This window comes from Zalophus californianus, chromosome 4, assembly GCF_009762305.2.
Source record: "Zalophus californianus isolate mZalCal1 chromosome 4, mZalCal1.pri.v2, whole genome shotgun sequence".
NCBI classification, from domain to species: domain Eukaryota; kingdom Metazoa; phylum Chordata; class Mammalia; order Carnivora; family Otariidae; genus Zalophus; species Zalophus californianus.
Genome location: NC_045598.1, coordinates 85857890 through 85882240, shown reverse-complemented (window position 1 = coordinate 85882240; position 24351 = coordinate 85857890). Strand labels below are relative to the sequence as shown.

The following is a 24351-nucleotide window of genomic DNA, read 5'->3' as shown; positions in this document are numbered from 1 at the left end:
GTTAAGGGAGTTTGTCTTTTGTCTGACCAACTAGGAAGCATTCATTCTTTTTTTTTTTGAAGAAGCATTCATTCTTAAAAGCAAAACTGGAAACATGAAATTTCCGTAACAGAAGCTTTCCTCTAAGACTGCCTTTTCTATTCACAAGTTGCCTAGGGTAATGTTCTCCACAGGCAGTAGCTATTAATCGTTGACTTTTTTTTTTTTTAGAGACAACAATGTTAATTTTAGGTTACTGTTAAAAAAATAAAAAATCTCTTACTCTCAATATCTGATCATCTTGGAAATTCTTTGCAGACTTTGTTTTCATGCTCTGCCTAAAGTACTCTGTCTACACTTGGAGAAATCTGTAGATATTAAGTTTGATGTTTGAAATGTGCACTTTGGCAGACCTCCATCTAAAGGTGTATTTTTTATGAACGATAAAGAGCAGCTGATTATACTCACAGAAACCCCAGAGGAAATAGATTCTGTTGATGGTAACTGACTACAGTGGGGCAGGAAGAGCTCAACTTTCCCTCTCCCTCCAACCTTCGCTCTCATATAATTACCAACCAAGCCCTATCAAGAATATTTCCTTTAATGAACCAGCTAAGTGTCAGGAAAGGAAGGGAAAGGAAGAGCAAGGCACTTCCCATGAGGGTGGGGGGAAAGACGTTCTGTGAGCTTTCCCCAGTGATTAGAGCTGGGCAAGTTGATCTCTTTTCATGCTGTGGATGAGGCGTGCTGCAGTCACGCCTCCCGCTGCTAGCCCAGCACCGGGATCTTAATCAGTCACTATGAAAACTCATTAGCTCCACAGCAATGAGTCCTCCACTGCTGAAGCTTGGCGCTGTGCTTAGTACCATGGCAATGATCTCGAACTGGATGTCCCAAACTCTCCCATCCTTGGTAGGACTGAACACCACGAGGCTGTCGACGCCAGATACCCTAGTAAGTCACTCCTGTGGGTTTGGCCATCTTGGGAAGTGCGTGCATTAAACCAGTGGGCTTGATTTTGTAAACTGCAAAGGCTGAGTTTTTGCTTCTCTGTTTACAGGGCGGCTTCAGTGATACAATATTTATGGGCTAACTTTAGTCATGGATATTTCTTTGTGAACACTTTAAAGCTACACCAGAAAATACATGGACTGTCTGAGAAATTAGCTGTGAAAGGAAATACTTGACTCGTTAAATACTTAAGACTGATAAGCTTTAACTTAACTATATTAACCTGAGGTTTGGAGGGATTCTTTAAGAAATGTGTTTTTTTTTTAATCATTTTACTTCTTTTAATGTCTGTAAAATTCCCATAATTTTTCCTACAGAGTATGCTATCGAGTATATTCTGTCTAACGTAGTTTTCCTATAGCAGGTTCTTCCTTGGAATTCAATTCTTAGGACTGTTTGCAATGCCTTCAGTCTGAGAAACCAACCTCTTTTAAACACAAATTAAAAAACTTCAGCAATTTAAAGCCTGCCAAAAAGACTTTAAGAGAGCTAAGAAACATAAGCAATATAAAACTTACTTGATAAAATCATCTCCCTTTAATTGTTTAATTTTTTATAAAGACTCTCCTATCACAAGTCTTGCTCCTGTAGCCTTCACTCACCTAAAATTAAGGTCTTTTTAACCCTTCCCACATTATAACAAAGTCTTTTCTGGTAGTTTGAACCATGGTTTAGTTAGCAATACTCTAAAACCTTTCAAATAAAAATGAAAACTACTGGTTTTTCAGACAGAAGTTACAAATTCAAACAGAAGGACTATCCTCGACAAATCATTTCCCTGCTATCAAATAAAAAGATACAGAAAGAATTAGTATTTGGAGCTCTTTACCTTCTTATCTTTTATCTTTTATCATTATGACAGTGGATCGAAAAGTCCGATACTAAAAGAAAAGCAACCTTCCATTTTCAAGACTTATTTGCAGGTACTACTAATAATTCATCTATCAATGTGTAATTAACTGAATAGAGCCAAATCAAATTACTTACATAATTCGCTAGATTCTAGCCAGTGCTTGGGGCGTGGGCAGAGCACATGTGAGGCACACTTTGACCCACTTTTATGTTTACCTCCCTTCGGTCCTTTAAGTAACCTTAAATCCTCTAGTGTTGAGATTCCACTCCTTACCTGCATGATGCATGTATGGCAAGAGGGATGTAAAAGAGATTTCTAGCTATAAAGAAAGCATGATATGTCATCAGTAAGCAATTATAAAATCAAATCAATTTACATTAATATACACTGAGCCAAATTTTCTCAATGTTCAAGAACCTGATAGTTCTCAACAATTTAGTTGTTGAATTAACTCTTTCAGAAAATGAATCTAAACTAAGAAATTCATGAATGAGTTATACTCCAAACTTCATAGCTTGGTTCTAATATGTGTATTTTTTTGTGTATGTAGACATGGGTTTTGTTATTTCCTATTGTTGCTGATGGAGGAGAATCAAATTTCCAAAATTATGCATGATCCTTTTAGGACTTCTAGTTATCTTATAAGGTTAAAGTAAATTCATTTTCTTTACTTCCTGATTAGTAATCTGTAAATCAAATCAATAAAGCATTGCTATGCTCTGTGAAGATTCTGATACAGCCAAATCTCCTTTGGGTGACCAAAAAAAAAAAAAAAAAAAAAACTTCAGGGAAGTTTACACTAGAAAGGAGAAACCAGCTTGCAAAAGCTTTTTTTTTTTTTATGTTTTACAAAAGTGGCATACTTTACAGAAGAACAATGGCTATGACATTTCCCTACCTTAATTATTCAAGATAATTGCTCATACCTTATGATTCCCCGGGTGAAAAATGAATGAATCTGTATTTCCTAGATTAAGATCATAAAATGTTAATGGTGGAAAGGATTTCTGAAACCATCCAGGCCAGTTATCTTCACACTATTTTTGGCAGCAGTGCCTGTTTTCCCCCCCAAATTAAATCTTATGCAATACACGATGAATAAATATTTGTTGAGTGAAACTTGAAGTGGAAATCCGATTTGTAAAACAGATCATGGGTCAAATAATAAATGATGGGGGGGGGCATTTATCGGGCCTCCACCACCTGCTCCCTCCCCAGACAATCAACCCCTTCCCCTAGACAAGATTCCTCCAGAGAAACCTGCTAGCACTCGAGCTCAAATGGAAATATGAATGATCTAATGCAATCTCCTCATGCTCTAAGTGGGAGGAATGACCCAAAATGTGTAAGTGACTGAACAGCTGGTGAATGAGAGAGCCACGGCAAGAAGCAAATCACCTGACCACAGTCCTGATCAGAGCAGTGGTCTCATCCCTTACTAGTCCTTAGCCCGTCTGGCCCTGGTGCCACAGTAGGTTCGTTCTGCCCTGATCAGATGGTTTTCTATCACTCTGGACTCCACTTCCCTTCAATGGAAGGGTTAAGAGTGCCCTTCCTAGTAGATTTAGTTAGGATATTCTGCCCTTTCTAACATTCTTGCTGTATGTCCTCACTTTAGACAGTATGAATGGGATAAGCCTGCAACTGTGTACACATCAAAAACAAAAACAAACAAACAAAAAAAGAGTAGGTCTTAAAATTTGTTTTATGAGTGTTTATGGGCTGTGCAGATGGCAAAAAGTGCAGATTTACACAAATACGAAGTCTTTCTTTAGAAGGGTAGTTTCAAGTGACCTGAAAAAAAGAGTTTCAATGATTAAATGCAATTAAATCTGTTTATAGCAAGTGTCTCTGAAATAGGAAGGGTGCATTTGATTGTCTCAAAAGCTGAAAGAGGTTTTTCAATTTCCAGGATATTTTTGTTAGTAAGCAGTTAAATACAGCTCCTTATTAGGGGAATATGCTCCCTCTCGTTTTTGTTAAAATCTAGAAACATTTCTTTATTCTCCTTTTTGGCCCTATTTTCTTTCTTCTTTCCTTTCTTTTTTCTTTTCAATTTATCACTGGGCCCATCAGCCTTTGGAGAAGCTGGTGTCTGCAAAGGTGAAGCCTTGGCTCTGAGAAAGCTCAGGCTCCCTCTGGCACTTCTCTCTGACGCAGGGTAACCGCCCCTTGAGGCTGAGCTTCTGAGAAATCCCCCATGCTGTGGACTCCACACCAGGAAGAACCTGGAAAAGAGCAATTAAATAAGCAGAGGACGTTCAGCAGACACCAGCTGTTCCCAGTCAGCCCGACCTGCTGTGATGGGAAGAGGCCTCAAAGGGAACCTGTGGGCATAAGTGATTTGTTTTGCTACAGTTTCAAACATCTAGCTGACTTCTCCTCATAAATAACTTCTTCACTGAGTCAGTTTTAAGTTCTGTAAAATGAGTAGAATACCCTGATGCAAACTCTCCATACTTTCTAAATTTCTTATTCTCAACTCACCGACTTTTTTTCAGGCTGTATGAAGACACCTGACTTCTGTGTTATACAGTTTCTCTTCCTCAAATCCTTAGGCAATATCCCTTTTTGTGAAAGGGCAACTAAACAAATTAAAGAGTGGGAGATGGATGAGAAAAACAAGTGCACATCTTGAGAGCCATAGAGAAAGTGATAATTGCCTTTTTAGAGAAGAAAAGTGAACAAGAGTAGCTGTATTCCTGTTTAAGTACTTAAAGCAGAAGTAGGGCCAAAAGGGGAAAATTACAAAGACAGAAGCTCAGATCAAGCCCCTCAGCTTTCCACCAGTGGAAGGTGCTGCCTATGAAGCAGCGAAATTTCTTATCATGCAGAGTTCGAGTGGAAACACAAGAACAGACAGAAGCGTGACTGAGTGGAAAGACACAGGACCAGCTCTGACCTCTGACTGAGTCTTTCCTAACTCTAATAAATCTTTGTGATTTCCAGAACATGAATACAGTTGTTCAACCAACCTAAATCTTAGATCTTTGGTTTTGTGGTTTGTCATTCGTTTTTGTTTTTTTGTTTTTTTTTTTAAGATTTTATTTATTTATTTGACAGAGAGGGACACAGCGAGAGATGGAACACAAGCAGGGGGAGCGAGAGAGGGAGAAGCAGGCTCCCCGCTGAGCAGGGAGCCCGATGCGGGGCTCGATCCCAGGACCCTGGGATCATGACCTTGAGCCAAAGGCAGATGCTTAACGACTGAGCCACCCAGGCACCCCTGTTTTTGTTGTTGTTGTTGTTTTGTTTTGTTTTAATAGTCGTTTTTCTTAGAGCCTTGAGGCTTTCTTGAGTGAAAATATGCATTTATTTCAGTTCCAACTAGTCTCGTAAGAAATAGGAAGAAAACTGCTATGCAGTGACATCTTTATTAACACACCTTCCAGAACACAACCTTGTTCAGCATGGTCTGTCAACATCTCTCCCATTCCTTCCCTCACATTTCTCCTCTCTTCACAACTAAAGCCATCAGCATGCTAAACCACATTTCACTCTCTGAGACCAAACATGGCCTCAGACAAAAGATTTATAAGGGGCTTCATCATCACTTAGGTATCTCCACCCTAAATCAAATAGGGTCTAATAAATGGATTTTTCTCTGCTTTATTTTGTACACCTTGTACACCACTTTCAACAGGTAGATTCCTTATTCTTTTTTGCCTCAGTCTGTACTTCTGTGAAATGCCTAGAAACTCAAGATAAAACATAAGCCCTAGCAATGTTCAACTAGCTGATCCGGTTCCCTTGAAAGGATCAGAATTCTGTCCTTCGCCTGCCCCTCCACCTGGGCCCTGATAAATGATTGCAGAGCCCACCACAGGAACATCCAGTTGTCTTGCTAGAGTCTTTACTGCTAACAGCTCCTCCGGGGTGCCAATTGCTACTTATTTCCATACTGTGTAGATAATGCCCTCCATCTGCCTGCGTGCATCTCCTCCAAAGCAAATTTTTTGGCTATTGGTGAGTGGACATAGGCTATATGTCCGCATTTATCTGCAGAGGATGGGAGTAAAGACTCCTGGCTGACAGTTGAGGAAAACTGGGCCGATGGTCCTATATACGACATTTACTAAATGGATGACTTGAAAAAAAATTGCTTATGTTGAGTTTCAATTTCCTCATAACTAAGATAATGTCTATGTCAAAGGAAAGGTAGTTGTTTCAAAAAAAGTGAGATTAATACAAAGAGTGGGATTTTATAAACAGAAAAACAAACTGAAATGCAAGATATTTTTATTTATTTTTACTCCTACCTCGGGATCTCTCTTTTCTGGTACAAAGCCCCTGGGGTTTTGGGAAAACTCTCACACAGTAGCTTTATATTTATTTACAAAGCATAGCTTGGTAATTAAATTATAAGGAAAGAATCCAGACTTGAAATCCAATTGTTAAAATTATCATTTTAATTCTCCTATTTAGAGCATTCTTAAATATTTCATGAGTTCTGCAATATTAAAAACTGCTAAATAGTTCATTTAGTTCTTCTAATTAACACAAAAGGTTCAAAGAGAACTGAATCAGTAACCACTATGATTAGCAATGCTTTGGATAGTAATAAACCACATGCACCCTCCAGGTCCAAGTACTGGCCTTCACAGCAGTTCCCAAAATGCTTTCAGGGTTATCTTTAGCATTTATAAAAGGGAATTTCAGATAACTGGTGGTGCAATATAGTGGTTAAACTTTCAGACTCTGACATCAAACTGACATCAAACCACAAATCCCAGCTCTGCTGACCACCCCCTGCATGACCTTGAGCAAGTTCCTTATGGTCTTTAAGTCTCAGTTCCCTCATCTATAAAATGGGTAGAGTAACATAACCTCGTCCATAAGGTTAGTGTGATATTCAAAGGCAATAGTACATGCGAACTGCCAAGTAATGGCTAGAGCTCCATAAATATTTGCTATTACTTTGAGTTCTACAGACACCTGAATAATTGCTCTTGTAAGTTAAAATGGCAGGTCTTTTTTCATTGGTATCCAAAAATCGCTAAATATTTCCTTCCACCTGAAGTCTTAGTTGGTTTTATTTTGACCCTCTTTTCAATGCCAGTTATAGATGCCCTAAAAGAGAGCACTAGAGATGCTCATAAAGCTTCCTTTATTTATCACTGACCCTGACAAAGAGGTCTCTATCAAAACCCACAGGACTGTCAGGCACTCATCTTTTATATCAGCGTTTTTCTCTTTTGAGTTACCTTTTTCTGGCCAAAGAGGTAGCTTGTTATAGTTGAGATCATTCAAACTAACTCTGTAGTAGATAAGGTCATGGCTCTTTTCAATGATTCTTACAAGAAGACAACTGGAAGTACAAACAAGGCTGGAGTCTACTTTCATTAAGCTGACACTTGAGGGAGAATGCTAAATGAACATCAAACCCTATTCACCTTTCCTGTTTCCCTCATTCCAGAGAGCAGCTGACCCCTTGCCCTGTCATGATAAGCTCCTCACTAGTTGGCCAAACACTTGGGAAGTGAACACCAACATTAATGCTGCCAGGTTTAATTATCAGTGTTTGCACTGCTGTTAAAGATATTTTAATATTATAATTGGGTGACCCGAGCTCCTTTAACCAAAAGCTAAATTTATCATAGTGACAAGATTTAATTTTCTAACATACTGGAATTTGTGTCCAATGTTAGGTGAGGTCTAACTGAAACTATAGGACCTATGTCTAGATATTTAAGCCCCATACTGTTACTTAGTTTAAACCTCTAATTGTATCACTGAAACTACTCTGTTAAACCATTCCTATCTCCATTCTGTAATCTCTGCATTTTTCTTCTTTAATACAAAAAGGGTAACACAATAATCTTTAAGATGCTATCTGACTCTAAGGCATGCCGGGGTGGTCCAGTTGGTTAAGCGTCTGCCTTCGGCTCAGGTCATGATCCCGGCGTCCTGGTATAGAGCCCCCTGTCGGCTCCCTGCTCCGCGGGAAGCCTGCTTCTCCCTCTCCCTCTCCCCCTGCTTGTGTTCCCTCTCTCGCCATCTCTCTCTCTCTCTGTCAAATAAATAAATAAAATATTTAAAAAAATAAAAAAGATGCTGACTCTAATAATATATCATTTTAAGTACATCTTTCTATCCTAACTGGATATTCAGTCATAAATGCTAGAAGGGATAAGAGAATGAAAAAGAAAGGAATAATAATGAATCCAATGCTTCAGAAATAAAAGGCAGCATAGGAAGCTTCCATGAATTATCTGAAAAGGTAGATGAAAAAGAGCACTGGCACCATTTGCTTCTCATTTTGGATCAAGGACAAGGACTATGACATCTTCAAGAGTTTCCTGAGTTTATAACTTATAGCTTCTCTGATATTTGTTCATGATTGTTGTCAGAATGCCTATCAGCACCCTCTAGTGATTGTTGCTGAAGCCCTTGAAAAGAAAAAGAACTGTGTGTTGGTTGATGGTATGCAACGAGCTGTGACCTGGGACAGGATAGGTTGGAAACTGTATCAGTATCCGCTGTGAATTCTAGAGACAGAAGATCTCACAGGCGATAGCAGGTCGGTGGAGAGGGAAGTCAGCCTGCGTTAGTTCTTTAAAGAGTCTGCTTTTAACCTGGCAAAATACTCCAGGTCTATAGGCAAACAGCAGCTGAGTCCAGTAACACCGGGCATTTTGCAAGACAATCCTCTGGGGCCTCTCTTGGCCTTGTGGTTCCTAACAGCATCTCAGTTCCCAGCCCTTAGCCCCTCTCTCACTCTTCCTCAGCCTTGACCTTCCAATCTGATTCATTAAGTACCTGATTTTCTAGACTAAATTCATCTCCCTCTTCTCCTGATCATACAAGAAATACCTACCTGCTGAATCCCTGGAAACCGTAGAAAGGCTGATGAATTTCCGATCCTACCTATAGAAGTAAGCCAGAACTTAGCTAGAAAAAGGCCCACTGATTTATCCGATATTTCCACAGGAAAAACAAATTCAGATCAAATTGGATGGTTTGTCTGTGTAACATCTGTTAGGTAGTTTTTTCAATATCCATGACTGACCTTTAAAAACAATTATCTGGCTGTTCAACATCATACTGATACGGCATTGTAATTAAAAGCAGGACTCCAGAGCTGCACTGTCCAATAAGGAGGGCCACATGTAGCTATTGAGCATTTGAGATGTGGCTAATCTAAATTGAGGTAAGTCGTAAGTATAAAATGCACAGTTTCAAAGACAGTACAAAAAAAAGGAGGAAAAATAATATAAAGTATCTCATGAATAATTTTTATATTGATTACATGTTGAAATATTTTGGATATACTGAGTTAAATAAAATACATTAAGATTATTTATTTTTCTTTTTTCAAGCCTATTAGAAAAGTTAAAATTAATTATATTTCCATTTGACTGCTGCTCTGGAGCATACTGCCTGGTTTCATACGAGCTCTACCACATCCAAGCTGAGCGTTCCCAGGCAATTTCCTCTTCTGTGAAATGAAAATAATAATTCCTGCTTCTTAGGGTGCTTCTTTGTACTGCTGCATCATCAAAGTCAATGCATGTGAGCTGTCCCTTGGAATAGGGCCTGACCTTGAACAGGCTGCATTCTTCAGCCTAGGCAATCCCCAAGGAGAAACCTAACTGGAGAGTCAAGCTAGTGATAATCTCAGCAGCTGGAGGAATGAATGAGTGCCTCTCTGGGCAGTATTATCATGGCATCCACAGGGACTTCTGTTTGTACAATGGAGAGTATATGGTTAAAGCACAGTTCTTTCTGGAAAGTAACGAGATAAAAAATGATGGCACTTACCTTTGTACCTGATAGAATGTACTTGATATGACAGGAACTATCTAGTAGCTGGATATAAACTAAGTGTTGAAATAAGACATATGAAAGGCAAATAGAATACTAGACAATACACATTAAATGCCTAATGAATAATACAGACAATCTTTCAGAATAAGTAGAAACCACAAGGGCTTAGTAAACCGAAGGTCTATAAAACAGGTATTCCAAGCAGGAGAAACAAAATGAGTAACATACAAAGATATGAATCAAGGTGGCCTGCTTTCAGGACACACGCAGACCAATTTGGTTGGAAAGAAGTTTCCTATAGGAAGATATAGGAGGAAAAACTAGAAACATAAATAGGAGGCTGACTTTAAGCTGCCTCCTTCATAGATAAGAAAGCCACTTTAAGCTAGGGTTCCAGAGAGGTAAGGTGGTGATAAGTGCACAGAGGTAATTTGAGAAGATGAATTTGGCAGACTATGTCAAAATACTCTCCTTAACCTCTCTGGGACTCTGCTTCCTTTGCAAAACCATACTGATCTAATTCTTTTTACCCTATATTCTTATATGCTACTTTTCTAGCTTTATTAATAACTGCCCCTTCAATACACAGGAAGGTCCTTAAGATAGGGCTTTGCTTGAAAATATCACACATGCATAATAATCAGAAAAAAATATATATATACTACTAACTACCATTTACTGTTGAGAAACACAAGGTAACAGATCTTATGTAGAAAGACTGGTGATATGTGATTCAGTGGTTATCAGATGCTTCTAAAGTTGCACTAAAATGTCCAAATATGACAAAAAGCATTAGGGAGTGCTGTAGGGTCAATAAGTAGTTAATAATATGAGCGTATAGAAAGAAAAATTCTCCTTCTGGGGGACTGATAAAGAAGGTGTAACTGAATGAAGCTATGCTACCTATAGAAGTTATTTAATCTCTTTCTAACTTTAAAGAATAAAAACAGAAACTTTAATTATCAAAAAAGATGCTTTGCTTAAAATGTTACAAACCCACATTCTCTTTATCCTGTAATGGAGGTCTGTGTTGTGTGTTTGCCATTGGTTTCCTCAGACTCAGATTAGTCCCAAAGAAGGGTGGCAAGTCTACAGTTCAGCACAGGACCCTGATGGACGATGCATATGCACAGTGGTGGCTCCAGAACAAAATCTGTGTTCCCGGGATGCCAAAAGCAGGCAGCTTCGCCAGCTTCTGGAAAAGGTAGGTATCCCCGCTCTCTGTGAACTTTTTTTTTTTTAATCTACCATTCCTTGAAAAGGAAATGTGGGAAAGCAGGCAATGGTGAGGAAGGTCCTTCCAATTTTTGTCCCCCTTCTCAAATAAACTTTTTCCCCCTTCCTGAAAAGGAGTACCTCAAGCTTCCTGCTCTACTGTTCTACTTATATTACTTTTTACTTTTCTCAATCATACCTTCTTAAGACTGGCTATTATATATCTTAATATCCAGTTGGTCTATCCTTAAGGAAAAAAAAAAAAAGGCAAGCAGTCTTATTCCTATGCCAGAAATTTATCCTCAACTCCCAGGATCACACTAGGCTCTTTGAGCTCATGCATTTGAATCCCATTAACAACCTTGCAAGGAAGTTAAAATAATGGAATGCAATATGCAAGCTATCTGAACAGATAATGAATAATTTCAAGTATTTATCATCATTCTCTAAATCCTTCCTGAACATTAAACTCTTCAATTTCATTCAATAGCATTTTCTCCATATAACTTACTTAAGCCAGATCCATAACAATCAAATGCAGAATGCCCTTGATTTATTCTTTTTTTACAGATAAAAGTCAGCTCATGAAAGGTTATTTATGTTTAGTTTGGGGGGGAAAAAAACAATGAATGGTTTCTTTCAATTATTCTCATTCAAAATTTCACTGTGTTGGGCTCTGAATATAGTAGGACAGCTGGGTGGCCAGACCGACAGAAGAATGGCAACACGTTGAAATTTTAAATACCTTCAGGGATAGTAAGATAAATAAGGTAGTATGTGCTTTTAGAGGACACCATACTCAACAATTCACTCTGTGCAATATCATTTTCATGATCATTCACACAATGATGGCAATGAATAGGAACTTTTTACAGAAAATTAAGAGGAACTAGAAAAACGAAAGCATCAAATTTGTTAATAGAGACATGCTGACTTTATGCAATTGCAAGCCTAGCAACAATAACTTCCTTCTACTACCATATAATGAAAATAAATTCCCTCCGCGTACATTACTTGGAAGTGTATTGATGCGCTAAGATTTTAAGAAAGTTTTTTTCTTGTTTTTATACAATGATTAGTCCTGTTTTTCCTCCCCCTCTCCTCAGAGAGATCATCAATCTATTGGCTCTCTCTTCTTAAGTCTCTTTTTACAAGATCCCATCTTCCCTTGTTCCTTCAATATCTGTCTCCCAGACAAGAGCAAATGTCATTTTCATTTAAGTTAATGACCCTAGCTAATGTGCCTCTTAGCTATTAGAAATCATGACATATGAACTGTGATTTGTCTTGGGTATTGCTTACCAATCTTGATTTTCTTTATCTCTATGAAAAAAATCCAAATACATAGTTTCATATTGTTGGGTTACTAGGGAAATTAATTACATTGGTAAAAAGATTTAATTTTTTAAATCCAATTTTTTCTTTTCTATTAAACTGTATTTCTCCTCAAATTACAGACTTTCTGCTCCTATATTCTTTTCTGTGCAAAAGCATCTTTTTTCTGTATCAACTACGGTGAGAAACATATCTTAAACACTACAGTCTTATTTGTGTCACTGTTTTTCGGTATAGCATTACATATACACACCTCTATAGAGATTCGGACGTTTCTTCAAAAATCAGTCAAAAAATTCAAATAAAGTGTCAGGAAATGGATAATACCCTCTACAGGTCCAAAGTGAAATGTATTCCAGAACTATGATAAAACCAGGAATTACTGTAGGATGAATAAGGCAAAGAAAAATACAACCCAGGAGGTTGGCTGAAAACAATCAACTGAAATGTATATGACCACTCCATCTAATATGCAACACGTTTAATGTTTTAAAGAAATTCTAGGAAATCACACTTTAAAAAAAAAATCATCATATTTAAGTGACCCAAAAACCCACAAAATTTATTAACAGAATCTAGGTCTCTGCAAGTTAAGCGTATTAAATTCCTCACTGGAGAGTATTATAGGCCAAGAGGAATAGTCAAGTGTGTACACAGAGTGGCTTGAAGGAAGGAAGTAGCACTAGTTTGCTGCACTGACCCAAAGAAAAGCCCTGTGAAACGAGCACTCCTTACTCAGACTGAGCCAGTTCCTTCCTGACTTCTCTATAGCTTCCCGTCTATCTATGGCACCAGATGTAAAAACAGGAGCGTGAGTTGAAGCAGCCCATTCACTATCAACAAAAGAATTGACTTAGTCGTATAATAAGGAAATATTTTTAAGAAGAATAATGCTGATAACAGTATGTCCCATATATCATCATATCTCTACCCAGTCCATTCAATCCTCACAGCTGAGGTCCTGCCCTTCTAAGTGTACAAGAAAGGAAACTGCTCTTTGAGGTTGAAGAACCTACCGATGTCACTCAACCAGTAGGCTGTGGGGCTTTACCAGATGAGCTTGGCATTTTCTCAACATCATGCTAGTATCAACCAGAATGTCACTGGTGGTACCCACACTTAACTGATGTACTATCAGACATTTTTAATCAGTATCTATATTACTTAATATTTAAAGAATTACAATTGGTTTCACAATATTTCAGGTCTTCATACACCCAAACTAAAACTGTTCACTCAAAAAATGTTTGTTAGCTGTGTAGCTTCTCTGTACAGTTGAAGACGTCCTGCATTGTCTAAGACAATATTTCCTAAAGTGTGATTTTTCGAAGAGGATGCCAGTGACATCCACCCAATAAAATGATTTTAAGAAACACTGTACATAATACTTCACTCTTGATGATTTCCACTACACCACCACACTTTAATACTAAAGGTTCTGTGAAGACCTACAGCAAAGAATCTGTTTAGTTTTGTTAATGCCAACACTCTCCAAACATATTGAACTGTGGGCTGTGTTTTTTCCAAGTTAGCCTCCACAATAATTATGAATTACAGTGAAATTCTAAGTTAATTTGTGTTTAAGGTCAGAAAGGCCTCAGACATTTTATTTATACGAAGAACCAAGATTAAATAGTTTAAAAAATTATCAATGAAGGGAGACAGTGAGCTTGCCAGATGATGTAGAGAGGGTCTAAACACAGGGACACACATGAAAAACTAAGCTGTAGAACATGAGAGATAAACAGACTAAAAGAGGAGCCACAGCAGATGGGTCTCCTTCTTGTAGGTGTAACTGTGGGAATCCAGTCTCAGGTATCATCAGCAAACATACTCAGGGGGTCTCTGTAAACAGTAGGAAACTGGACATTCTTAGATATAGCTAGCAGGAAAAGCAAAAGACAGACCAGAGCCAAATCCTTTTCAACTACCCAGCTCTACCTCTATCTATTACCCCCAAGGGAGCTCTTACAATTATGCACGGTTCTACAATATAGACAGTCACAATCAAGTCTCAGCAAAAACTCTCTCAGCGCATTTTCTCACAACACAAATAAAGTTGAAAATTAACTCCATAGGGTTAGTCGGAGGTGAAATAAAAGAGAGGCTATTTTAACTATATCCCGAATATCTCATTTGCCTATCATTTTCGAACTGCACAGACTCTGCCTAGGTACATGGACTTCCTAGGAAAATATTGGTCATGCCAATGATGGGTATCTTCGGAGACAAATGCTATATTCAAATGTGTAGACAGTTTCTTTAATACAAATGCCTTTTCTTTTATTCATGCTTAACCATAATGGAGCTGAAAATTATTTTGAGAGCATCAAATTTATCCAAGATGCATTTACCATCTCTATCTTTCAATAACCGTCTCAGTAATTTTGTGCTGCAATAAAGATTAAAAAAAAAATGAAGCGGCCTAAGTAGGAATGATAGTAAATTAAGAAATATTTGGGAATGATGTAATGGTATAGTGTAACAGTGACAGAAGGAGGGAACTTTCCTTAAAATATTAAAATACTAATTACCTATTAGTACTATTGGGAGCCTAAGATAATTTTACCCAGTAGGTATTTATTGAGCAATTAGTCTGTGCCTGGTTCTGTATAAGATCTTGGAAATAAAAGATTTTAATAAGATGCAGGTTTGAACCTCACAGAGCTCACAGAAGGACAGCTGCTTCTGTGCTCCTACCCAACACACACAATACACAATTAGTTTTAATATAAGCTAGACTATAATAACACCTGAAAAGATAGCATTCATAAAAGGCAGCACTATGGGTGAAACAGCAGGAAAAAAAAAAAAACAGGAAAATATAACCTTCTTTAATAAGTAGAAGTAAGCAAGCCAAGGTTGCAGAACACACTGCTTTTTTGGAATGTTCCAGTTCTGAAGAATGTACCAACAATGGGCTCTTTATAGCTAGCTGGTCCACTGAGCTTTGTGACATACGTGATTTCAAAAACTGAATAAATTACTCCTTCCTTATTTGTAACTCACAACTGTTGCAGTGAAAATAACTTTTTACTTACACATAAATAACGCGTGTGCCTGAGTGGCTCAGTCGTTAAGCGTCTGCCTTCGGCTCAGGTCATGATCCCAGAGCCCTGGGATCGAGTCCCACATTGGGCTCCCTGCTCAGCGGGAAGCCTGCTTCTCCCTCTCCCACTCCCCCTGCTTGGGTTGCCTCTCTCGCTGTGTCTCTCTCTATCAAATAAATAAATAAAATCTTTAAAAAAAATAAAAATAAAAATAAAAATAAAAAGAATAATGCATAAAAGTGTATGAAACAAAGTAAAATTCACTTGAAATTCCACCACAGTGTTTTTTTGGTGCTTACATGTATTCATTTCATGCAAATAAAACATATAATTATATGCAAATTTACATATATTCTACTTAGCAGGGACTCCTTTCCATAATATTTGTTACTTCTCTTCTCACCCACATCTGTCCTCCTGCCAAAAAACTAACATCCTAATACGTATTCTTCTAATCCTTACATACCTCTCTCCACCATGATTTTTTGCTCATATGCCCCATTTTCTTTTATGTGTATATGTGTGTGTGAGAGAGAGAGACACACACACACACACACACACACACAGAGAATTTGATTTAGAATAAAAGATCAAATTATATAAAGGCTATTACATTCGCTCCTCTCACTTGCTTTTCTCATGGAAATTCCTCCATGTTGAGCAAAATTTAATAAACAGAGGGATCACTCAGGGATTCTGATAAAATGAAGATTCTGACTCAGTAGCTCTGGGGTAGGTCCCAAGAGTCTGCATTTCTAACAGGCTCCCAAGTGATGCCAAACTTGTTGCTCTGGAGACAATACTTTGAGTACCAAGGTACAGAAACCTAACTTACCCTTTAGAACAGTATATTTGTACTCCATTCCCTAATTCATTTACTAGCTCTCCAACTATTAGACATTTTCACTTTATTTTTAGGTTTTTGCTACCACAAAAAAATTAGAGCAGCCTTTCTTTCCTCATTTCTAAATGTTTTTTAAGTCACCTATTTCCTACTTCTACATAGCCTGGGGCCCTAAGAACCTAAGAAGTTACCATCAGCTTAATCGGCGTTTACTGCCTACCTACCAAACACTTGATACAGCGCCATTTTCCAGGTCTCTTAAACACTGTGTTTGGGGGTGTCCCAGAATTGCCACATGCATCTTGGTCAATTCAATCTCACCCCTGGGAGAACTTAAGATGTTGAAATAACTGTACTGTCATGAATGCATTCTAATTCTGCTGGACATGTCACTATCATCCACAATTGCTAAACATCCTGATCTTGAAGAAAGCAGAGTTAGTACTTACAGAAACAACTCATTTTAACATTCAACAGCTTGGGGCATTATAAGCTTACAAACGCCTGGAATGAAATTTCAGTTTTTAAAATTTACTTTTCTGATTTATTAAATTCTTATTTATATTTATTTATCTCTAATGCTAAATGTCAAATGTTATTATTTCCCGCCTAGGTTTAATTTTCTTTTGCTGAATTTTTTGATTGTTTATCACAAAGAATTGTTCTTCTGAAAACATATCATGTGGGGATCCAAATATGGATTTGATATTTGTCAGTTCTTTATGTTAATGTCATTTTTGCTCCTTCAGTAGTGATTGCATACTCCTGTACACAGACAATAATGTATAGCCAATGTTCTTATTTAACAGGTTCAGAACATGTCCCAGTCTATTGAAGTCTTAAACTTGAGAACTCAGAGAGATTTCCAATATGTTCTAAAAATGGAAACCCAAATGAAAGGGCTGAAAGCCAAGTTTCGGCAGATTGAAGATGATCGGAAGACACTAATGACCAAGCATTTTCAAGTAGGTTTGACTTCTGCAATATTGTCAATCCAAATCAGACACTGAGTGTAATGGACAGCCAGCATGGCAATCAGCTAGAAATAACTGTGCATTGGCCCATATGAGCAAGGCTAAATAAAGAGTCACTAGGGATGTCAATCATCTCTCCACTGAAACTGACCATTAGCTGGAAGGAATGCATAGCAGACTTGCTATAAAAAGAGCCTACTCCTCCTAGAGCTTGGTGGAGTTTCTGGATATATTTACAGGCAATTCAATATCTAAGACAAGGGGAAATCTCAAGGAAAATTAATAATTAAATTTATTAAAGTTTGTTCTGATGACTTTATGCCCTGCTGATGTGAAGAGACATATAGAGAATATTTATTATTAAAAGAGGCAATAACACCATTAATAATAGCATACAAAAATAAAAAGAAGGATGTTTCATAATTTGATACAAAGTCTTTTCTTAGACTTTAGGTTGTTTTTGGTTATTATCCAGAAACACTGAAAATGGAGAAATAGTGCTTTTAAGCATGCTATGTGGACGTTTAGTACCTATGTATGACAGTGCCATATTTTTAAAAATCTGACTATGATAATACCATTTGAGCCTCTATTAAAAAGAAACAATCTGCCTCCAAAGGGATAGCACACAGTTTATAAAACATACTGTGGTTTTATAAGCATAATAGTTTCTTTTTTCCTTCCCTTCTCTAGTGAAATTCACAGCTGATGATAAGGGAATGGGCCTGAATTTAAGCATCAGAAGTGCTTTTCACACATAATGATGATGGACACAGAGCTAGTCAGGGACATGTGACAGGATCTCCACATAGCACATTTTGATCTGGCAGAAATTTTCATGGTTTTGTAATTTACTTTAGTGGTGGTCAGGAGCCGACTAGGTAGGTAGAGAAAACAGTTTTCGCACTGAACCAGTTTTAAAGTTTTACCAGAGAGGTACAACAGAAGGAAGAGACAGTAAGAAAATTGAGGGTATTGACAAGAGATGAGGCTGAAGGGATGAATCATGAAGTTTAAGTTGAAGAGAAAAGGACACAAAGCCAGGAGGTTAAGAAATTAACGCAAGGCTTGGAAGATACAATAAATGTAAATATTATTGGAAATGAGAGAATAAGCAAACTGGGTGAATAGAGAATTTATGGGAGAATGGTAAACCACGAAAAATATAAGGCTGAGGAGGAAATGAGTTAATGTTAACCAACATTCGAGCATGAACTGTGTGCAAGGCAGAGTTGGGCCCACTGCTGGATATATAATGATCTTTCTTCTATGAAAGACAACTAAAACAGGCAGGTAAAATTGATAGTAAATAGAAGCATAAATATTATTTAACAGCACAAAGGGAAGAGTAATGTTATTTAATTTCATTCAGAGAAGATCAGGGGAAGAGTTTCAAAATTTGGCAATTTTCAAGAAAGTAGTTTTGGACTAGTCCCCCCAACACACTCACACACACACACAGTCACAGAGGACTTGGAGAAAACCAGAACATTTGCAATGTTCAGGGTTAGGGTGTAGGCTGTAGAGGAGTAACGTGAGCCGGAAGCGGAGGCCATCAACAAGGTAGGCAATGGTAAGCTGGCACTTACAGGGAGAGCATCCCAGAAAGGAAGAAGGACAGAAGGAGAGGTGCTCAGGGTGTCTGGCACAGAGTGAAAATTATTCAAGCTCAAATGGACAATGCAGAACTCTGCAATGCCAAGGGATAGTTTGAGGGTGCCAGGCCTGGCCTGGCTGGGGACACATGATGAAGTATGTCCATCTGTGGGAACTGTTGGGAGAAGATCAGAAGTAAACAGTGATACAAAGCTGAGAGAAATTCAAGGAAATGATTTGCCTTTTCTAGAAGTTTGCCTAGCAGCAGCCAGGCTACCAGTAAAAAAACTTAATTTTCAGGTAGCACCACATGACCTAATGATTTTGATTTTACTAGGTCACATAATCCAAGTAGATACTTCAGTTATATGTAAAAATCCAAACAGCAATAATATTTTTCTGAAGAATTACACATATTCAACACATAGTTCTGACAACTTTAAATATATATTAGCTAATTTAATCCTCTCAACAATACTATAGAGTAGGCACCATATCTATCTCCACCATTGAGATGAAGAAGTTGATGCAATTTGTTCAGCATTAATACCTAATATGCATCAGAACCACAACATCCAGCTCTAGAAGTAAGCCTAATACTACCAGGTCTACGCTGCCTCTCCAAGTAGACTCTAGCTCTCTGAAATTTAGTTATGATAATAACACGCTAAATATGTTTGTTGAATTTATGTATTCAGTGAGTCTGAGATGAGTCCAATGGTGACTCGGCACCTAGGTGCTGAGATGCCATATTTGAGACAAAGAACTGGAACATTCCAAAAGTAAGTTTACATCAAAGAATACGTTTACATTGGAAGAAAATCCTACTCTGGTACACGGTTTTCAACTTATCAAAAAACGCTAAGTAGGTTCTGTCTTCTGTACTTTTTAGGATGAAAATCTTATTCTAGTTATCATACTTGAGACTATCATTCTTATATGAAAAGATCATGGTTGGGGCGCCTGGGTGGCTCAGTTGGTTAAGCGACTGCCTTCGGCTCAGGTCGTGATCCTGGAGTCCCGGGATCGAGTCCCACATCCGGCTTCCTGCTCGGCAGGGAGTCTGCTTCTCCCTCTGACCCTCTTCCCTCTCGTGCTCTCTATCTCTCATTCTCTCTCTCTCTCAAATAAATAAATAAAATCTTAAAAAAAAAAGATCATGGTTGGGCAAGATAGTCTAGCTACCACATTTGCTGTAAGAGCGACATAGTAGAAAGTGAAATTCTAGAAGAAATTAGTAAGTACAGATCTGTGCTATTCTACTTTAACCTTTTAAGTATTTGATATGTATATTAATCGAACATTCCATTGCTCTCTGACTAGCATCAAGGGTTTCAAAATTGATTACCAATAATCAAATTATGAATTTTTGAAAAGATCCTAAAATATAATTACTTTTTTTTTTTTAGTTCAGGGAAAAAAGTCCCCAAAATTGTGACACTGAATTGCTCTCTTTTCAGTATTCCCATAGTGTAACATAAAACTCTTCATTGTAACTGTTGCTATAATATGCAGCAAATGCTACCAACAGAACTCTCCTTATTAAAATCATAATGAAGCAATTGTGTCTTCCTTGTGGGATGCCATAAGATGCTCAGACTAATAAGTTTATTTCCAAATGAGCCACCAAAATGAGTAAAGCTATGCAATTCCACCTTTTCACTGTGATATTTATGAATCTCTCTCATTATGAAGACTCTGTCCCCTCCCACTCAACATGGACATATAGACAAAATTGAAGAATTCTGAGCTTACAGAGTAAGTGGAAATTTCCCCACAAGAAACATAAGCCCATAAATCAAGGCAGCAATGGGAGCTCCTGCTATTTTAATGCATTTATAGTAATAACATCTTCCAAATGTAATTTTAAAATGCAATTTTCAGCTCCTTTAATTAGTTAGTCTACAGCATGGTTTCTGACAGCACCTATGGATTATTCTCAAATGATCATAACAGTGACAGCTCTTTCCACAAATGAGATCATCTGTGAAAAAAAACACACACACACACAACTGACTCACACTCATGAAATATTTTCACTGACCACTACCACCAAATTAAAGGAAAAGAAGAAAGGATGACATACCTAGAAACTGAAAGTGAAACAGCAGGTGAGTCTCAGTCCCATGATGCTAGAAATAAGAAACACTGTGTTGGCAAAATATAATTCTTGTTCTCCAGATGAAAATCAACTTTGCAGTTTTGAACAACTCTGTGCAACTAGTTCCTTTGTTACATAAACTGTGAACACATTGGTCCCTCAAAGAGTTAAAAGAGTTAATTCACTACATGGGTGAGCGACTCTGCCTTACTTAAAGAGCTCTAAATTATTTATGCTAAGGCAAATGGAGTCAGAGTGTGAGTAATAATTCAAAATGGTAAACAGCAACATGCATTTCTTTGAGCTTTAAGGAGCTTTGCATGATTTATTATGCCTGCTGAACTTACCTTCCTAACGATGTTGTGCTAAGATGGATGTTAAAAAGAATGAGGAATACCTGAGCATAATGGAAGGGATAGAATGGGAGAAAGCCATAGTTGGAACAATTCTAAGTGTTACAGAAAAGCTGTTCCAGGATACAAAATTTCTTGTAAGTACCCCCATAACATAGACAATTAGTCAGTGAGCTATTTCTAGTAATTCATAATTAGAAGATGGACCCTGATTATATTTCCTAAATAATGCATTGTTCACGTTATAAAATGCTACCAGAAAGTGAAATAATACGTTAACCCTTAATTGCTATCATAAAAAGTTTTTATAATTATGATAAGGATCAATTTGTTTTATAGGAAAGCACAGGGGCACCTGGGTGGCTCAGTCGGTTAAGCATCTGCCTTCGGCTCAGGTGGTGATCCCGGGATCCTGGGATCGAGTACTGCATTGGGCTCCCTGCAGGGAGCCTGCTTCTCCCTCTGCCTCTGCTTCTCATGAATAAATAAATAAAATCTTTAAGGAAAAAAAAAGAAGAAAAGCAAATAACCATTTAAAGAGAGGTTCTTGTATTGAGATAAATGGATTTACTACTAATGATCATGTAGCCACTTACATTCTCACAAAGTACCTAATTTTAACCCAAAATCAGTAAGAATTTTGATATACAAATATTGAATCAATATGCTGTAAACCTGAAACTAATATAATGTTATATCCTGATTATAAATTAATAAATTTTTTCTTTTAATTTAAAAAAAAGAAATTTTGAATTTGTTTTAATAATCTCCTTTAGGTATCATATTAAAAAGAACATAGCTGCTTGATCTGTTTCAATGACTCTCAGGAACAATTGGCTGGTTTTCACAGGAGTTGAAAGAGAAGATGGATGAACTCCTGCCCTTGATCCCCGTGCTGGAACAGTACAAAACAGATGCCAAGTTAATCACCCAGTTCAAGGAGGAAATCCGCAATCTGTCTGCCGTCCTCACTGGGATTCAAGAGGAAATCGGTGCCTATGACTATGAGGAACTGCATCAAAGGGTGCTGAGCCTGGAAACCAGGCTTCGTGACTGCATGAAAAAGCTGAGTAAGTAGAACAATTTCATTTGTTTAAGTTGTGCTTTTAAGTGGTTTCAATGAAAACTGCATTCTTACATTTTGCAGATAGTCATGAATACCTAATTATAGAGAAACCAAAGCCTGCTTTCTAAGTCTAAGTATTCCTTAACACCTTAAACACGCCTGTGTAATCAATGTTATTTGATTAACAGTTGCCTAATTTTCAGAGCACCCTGTTACCATTTGGTGGCTTGAAATAATACAGACAATTCTACTGGCTACGCTAATGGCAATAAGTTACTCCAGACAAATAATATGTGATGGTCAATCATTACTTGGCTAGAAGGGAAGAGAGGCATTTTTAGTAGTGGAGAAAGTCAGAGGCTGGGAAAAAGGTAGTTACCTTGGGACCAAATATGAAGTGATTTATGCAGTGAATAAATCAAATAAAAACAATTCCTCTACTACAGAGAATTGCCATCAGCTAGCTATTCTGATCCACTCAAGAAATAAAAAGAAGGCACCTACTCAAATATATATTCACTACTCTGCAAGGGGTCAAGCATATGACATGGGATATGGACTCTAGTTCTTGACTCCTAAAATGTGTAGTTCAACCTGGTCTAAGTTTCCAAACTCTTCCACTTCACCCATGAGCTATTTATTCAACTGAGATCATCCTGGCATTAGTCTGTAATTTAATGCAAAATAAATATGTGGTCACAAATTGAATTAAGGAGGAGCTGTTAGTCCATTTAGGAACAGTATTCTGGTTGTTGACATGAAGTGACATGCCAGGGAGGTCAAGTCAATAACCATAGAAAAAAGTGTTCCCTCAACAGAAAGAAAAACTTTTCTGAAATTGAAAATAAACTAAAAAGAGAAATAAAGAATTTGGAAAAGATAATTTCTAGTACAGACAACTTCAGAGAAGTTTAAGTAGTTTAAGTGTATAAGTAAACACTTAAAATTTGAATGGCTGATGACTACCTTAAAGACTATTTTACAAATGCAATCCAAATGAAAAAAGAGAGTGAAAACACTGCATTTAGTACAGTTCAAAACAATGTGGGGAATCACATTAGAGGCTCCACTGCAGTCAATCCAGGATTTCCTAGAGATTCTAACGAAATGACTCAGAAGGCAATTAACACAAACCCTAAAGCTAAACACTTGTACAGGCACCCCCAGGTCCTTATTCCTCATCAGTCAAGATCCACACTTTTTCAACTATAACTCTTCTCCTAACAATCATGACTCCAGTAGATTCTGTGACTCCTATTCTTGCACTTTTCATCCATTGTCCACATTATGGCCAGAAGGATTTATTTGAAGCATACATCTGAAATTAGTTTGCACTGCTGAAAATCCTAGGATATAGTCCACAGCTTCTGAGGCCCTCCATATGTGGCCCACCCTCCCTCTCGCATCCTAGGTCCTGCCGCTCTTCCCCTCACGTGCCACATCCCAGTCATGTGTGTTCCACACTTTCTTATCACAGGGCAGTGTTGAGATGCCTGTCCCCTCCCCTGAAATGCTCTTTCCTGTTTATCCTTTCTGTGTCAACACATGTTTACTTGCCACAGGAGACAAACTCCCATTCACTCTTCAGGTCTCAGTTTAAATGTCATGTCTTACCAGAATCCTTCACTGCTCTCCCTATGTATACTATGTGTCCCAGTTAGGTGCTCCCAAACCCTGATATTTCGCCAATGACTGGACTTTTCATGCTTCATTATCATTGCATGTGTAATTGGATAGCAATCTTCTAGATTCTTGTTCCAATGTCTATGATCCTCCCTTTAAACTTTGTTGTATTCCCCCAATGCCTGGAAAACTGCCTGACAAAGAAAACTTAATAAATATTTGCCAAATAAGTTAATTCTATAAGGAGCCATATCGTAACCATTTCTAACTTTCAACAAAGTAAAAGCTATTTCAAGTCTTACTTAAAAAAAAAAAAAAAAAAAAAACCCTCTCTTAGCCACCTATTTGAGTCAGGCGGCACAGGACTGACTAAGACTAAGCAAAGGAGGAATTATTTATCTGATATAGCACTTAAATAACCTCCTTATATGCTGTTCTTTTATAATTAATGTTATGAAGTTTATTGCTAATATCCAATAGGTAAATATTACTAAGTGAATTCTGTTGTATTTTATTTTTAAATTAAAAAATGCCTTTAGTTTGATGCACATATTACGTAGCTTGCCAGATGATGTCTCCACCAA

At 37.6% G+C, this 24351-nt stretch overlaps 1 protein-coding gene across 3 annotated transcripts in view; it reads left to right on the top strand.

Moving 5' to 3' along the window:
* Positions 1–24351, top strand: part of OLFM3 (olfactomedin 3) — a 194816-nt gene that overhangs the window by 145755 nt on the left and 24710 nt on the right. For all 3 annotated transcript variants that reach the window (XM_027579489.2, XM_027579498.2, XM_027579505.2), the window contains 3 exons: positions 10668–10814; positions 16864–17019; positions 21929–22148. In XM_027579489.2, coding sequence (XP_027435290.1) covers positions 10668–10814; positions 16864–17019; positions 21929–22148 — 523 coding nt within the window. The remainder of the gene's footprint in view (positions 1–10667; positions 10815–16863; positions 17020–21928; positions 22149–24351) is intronic.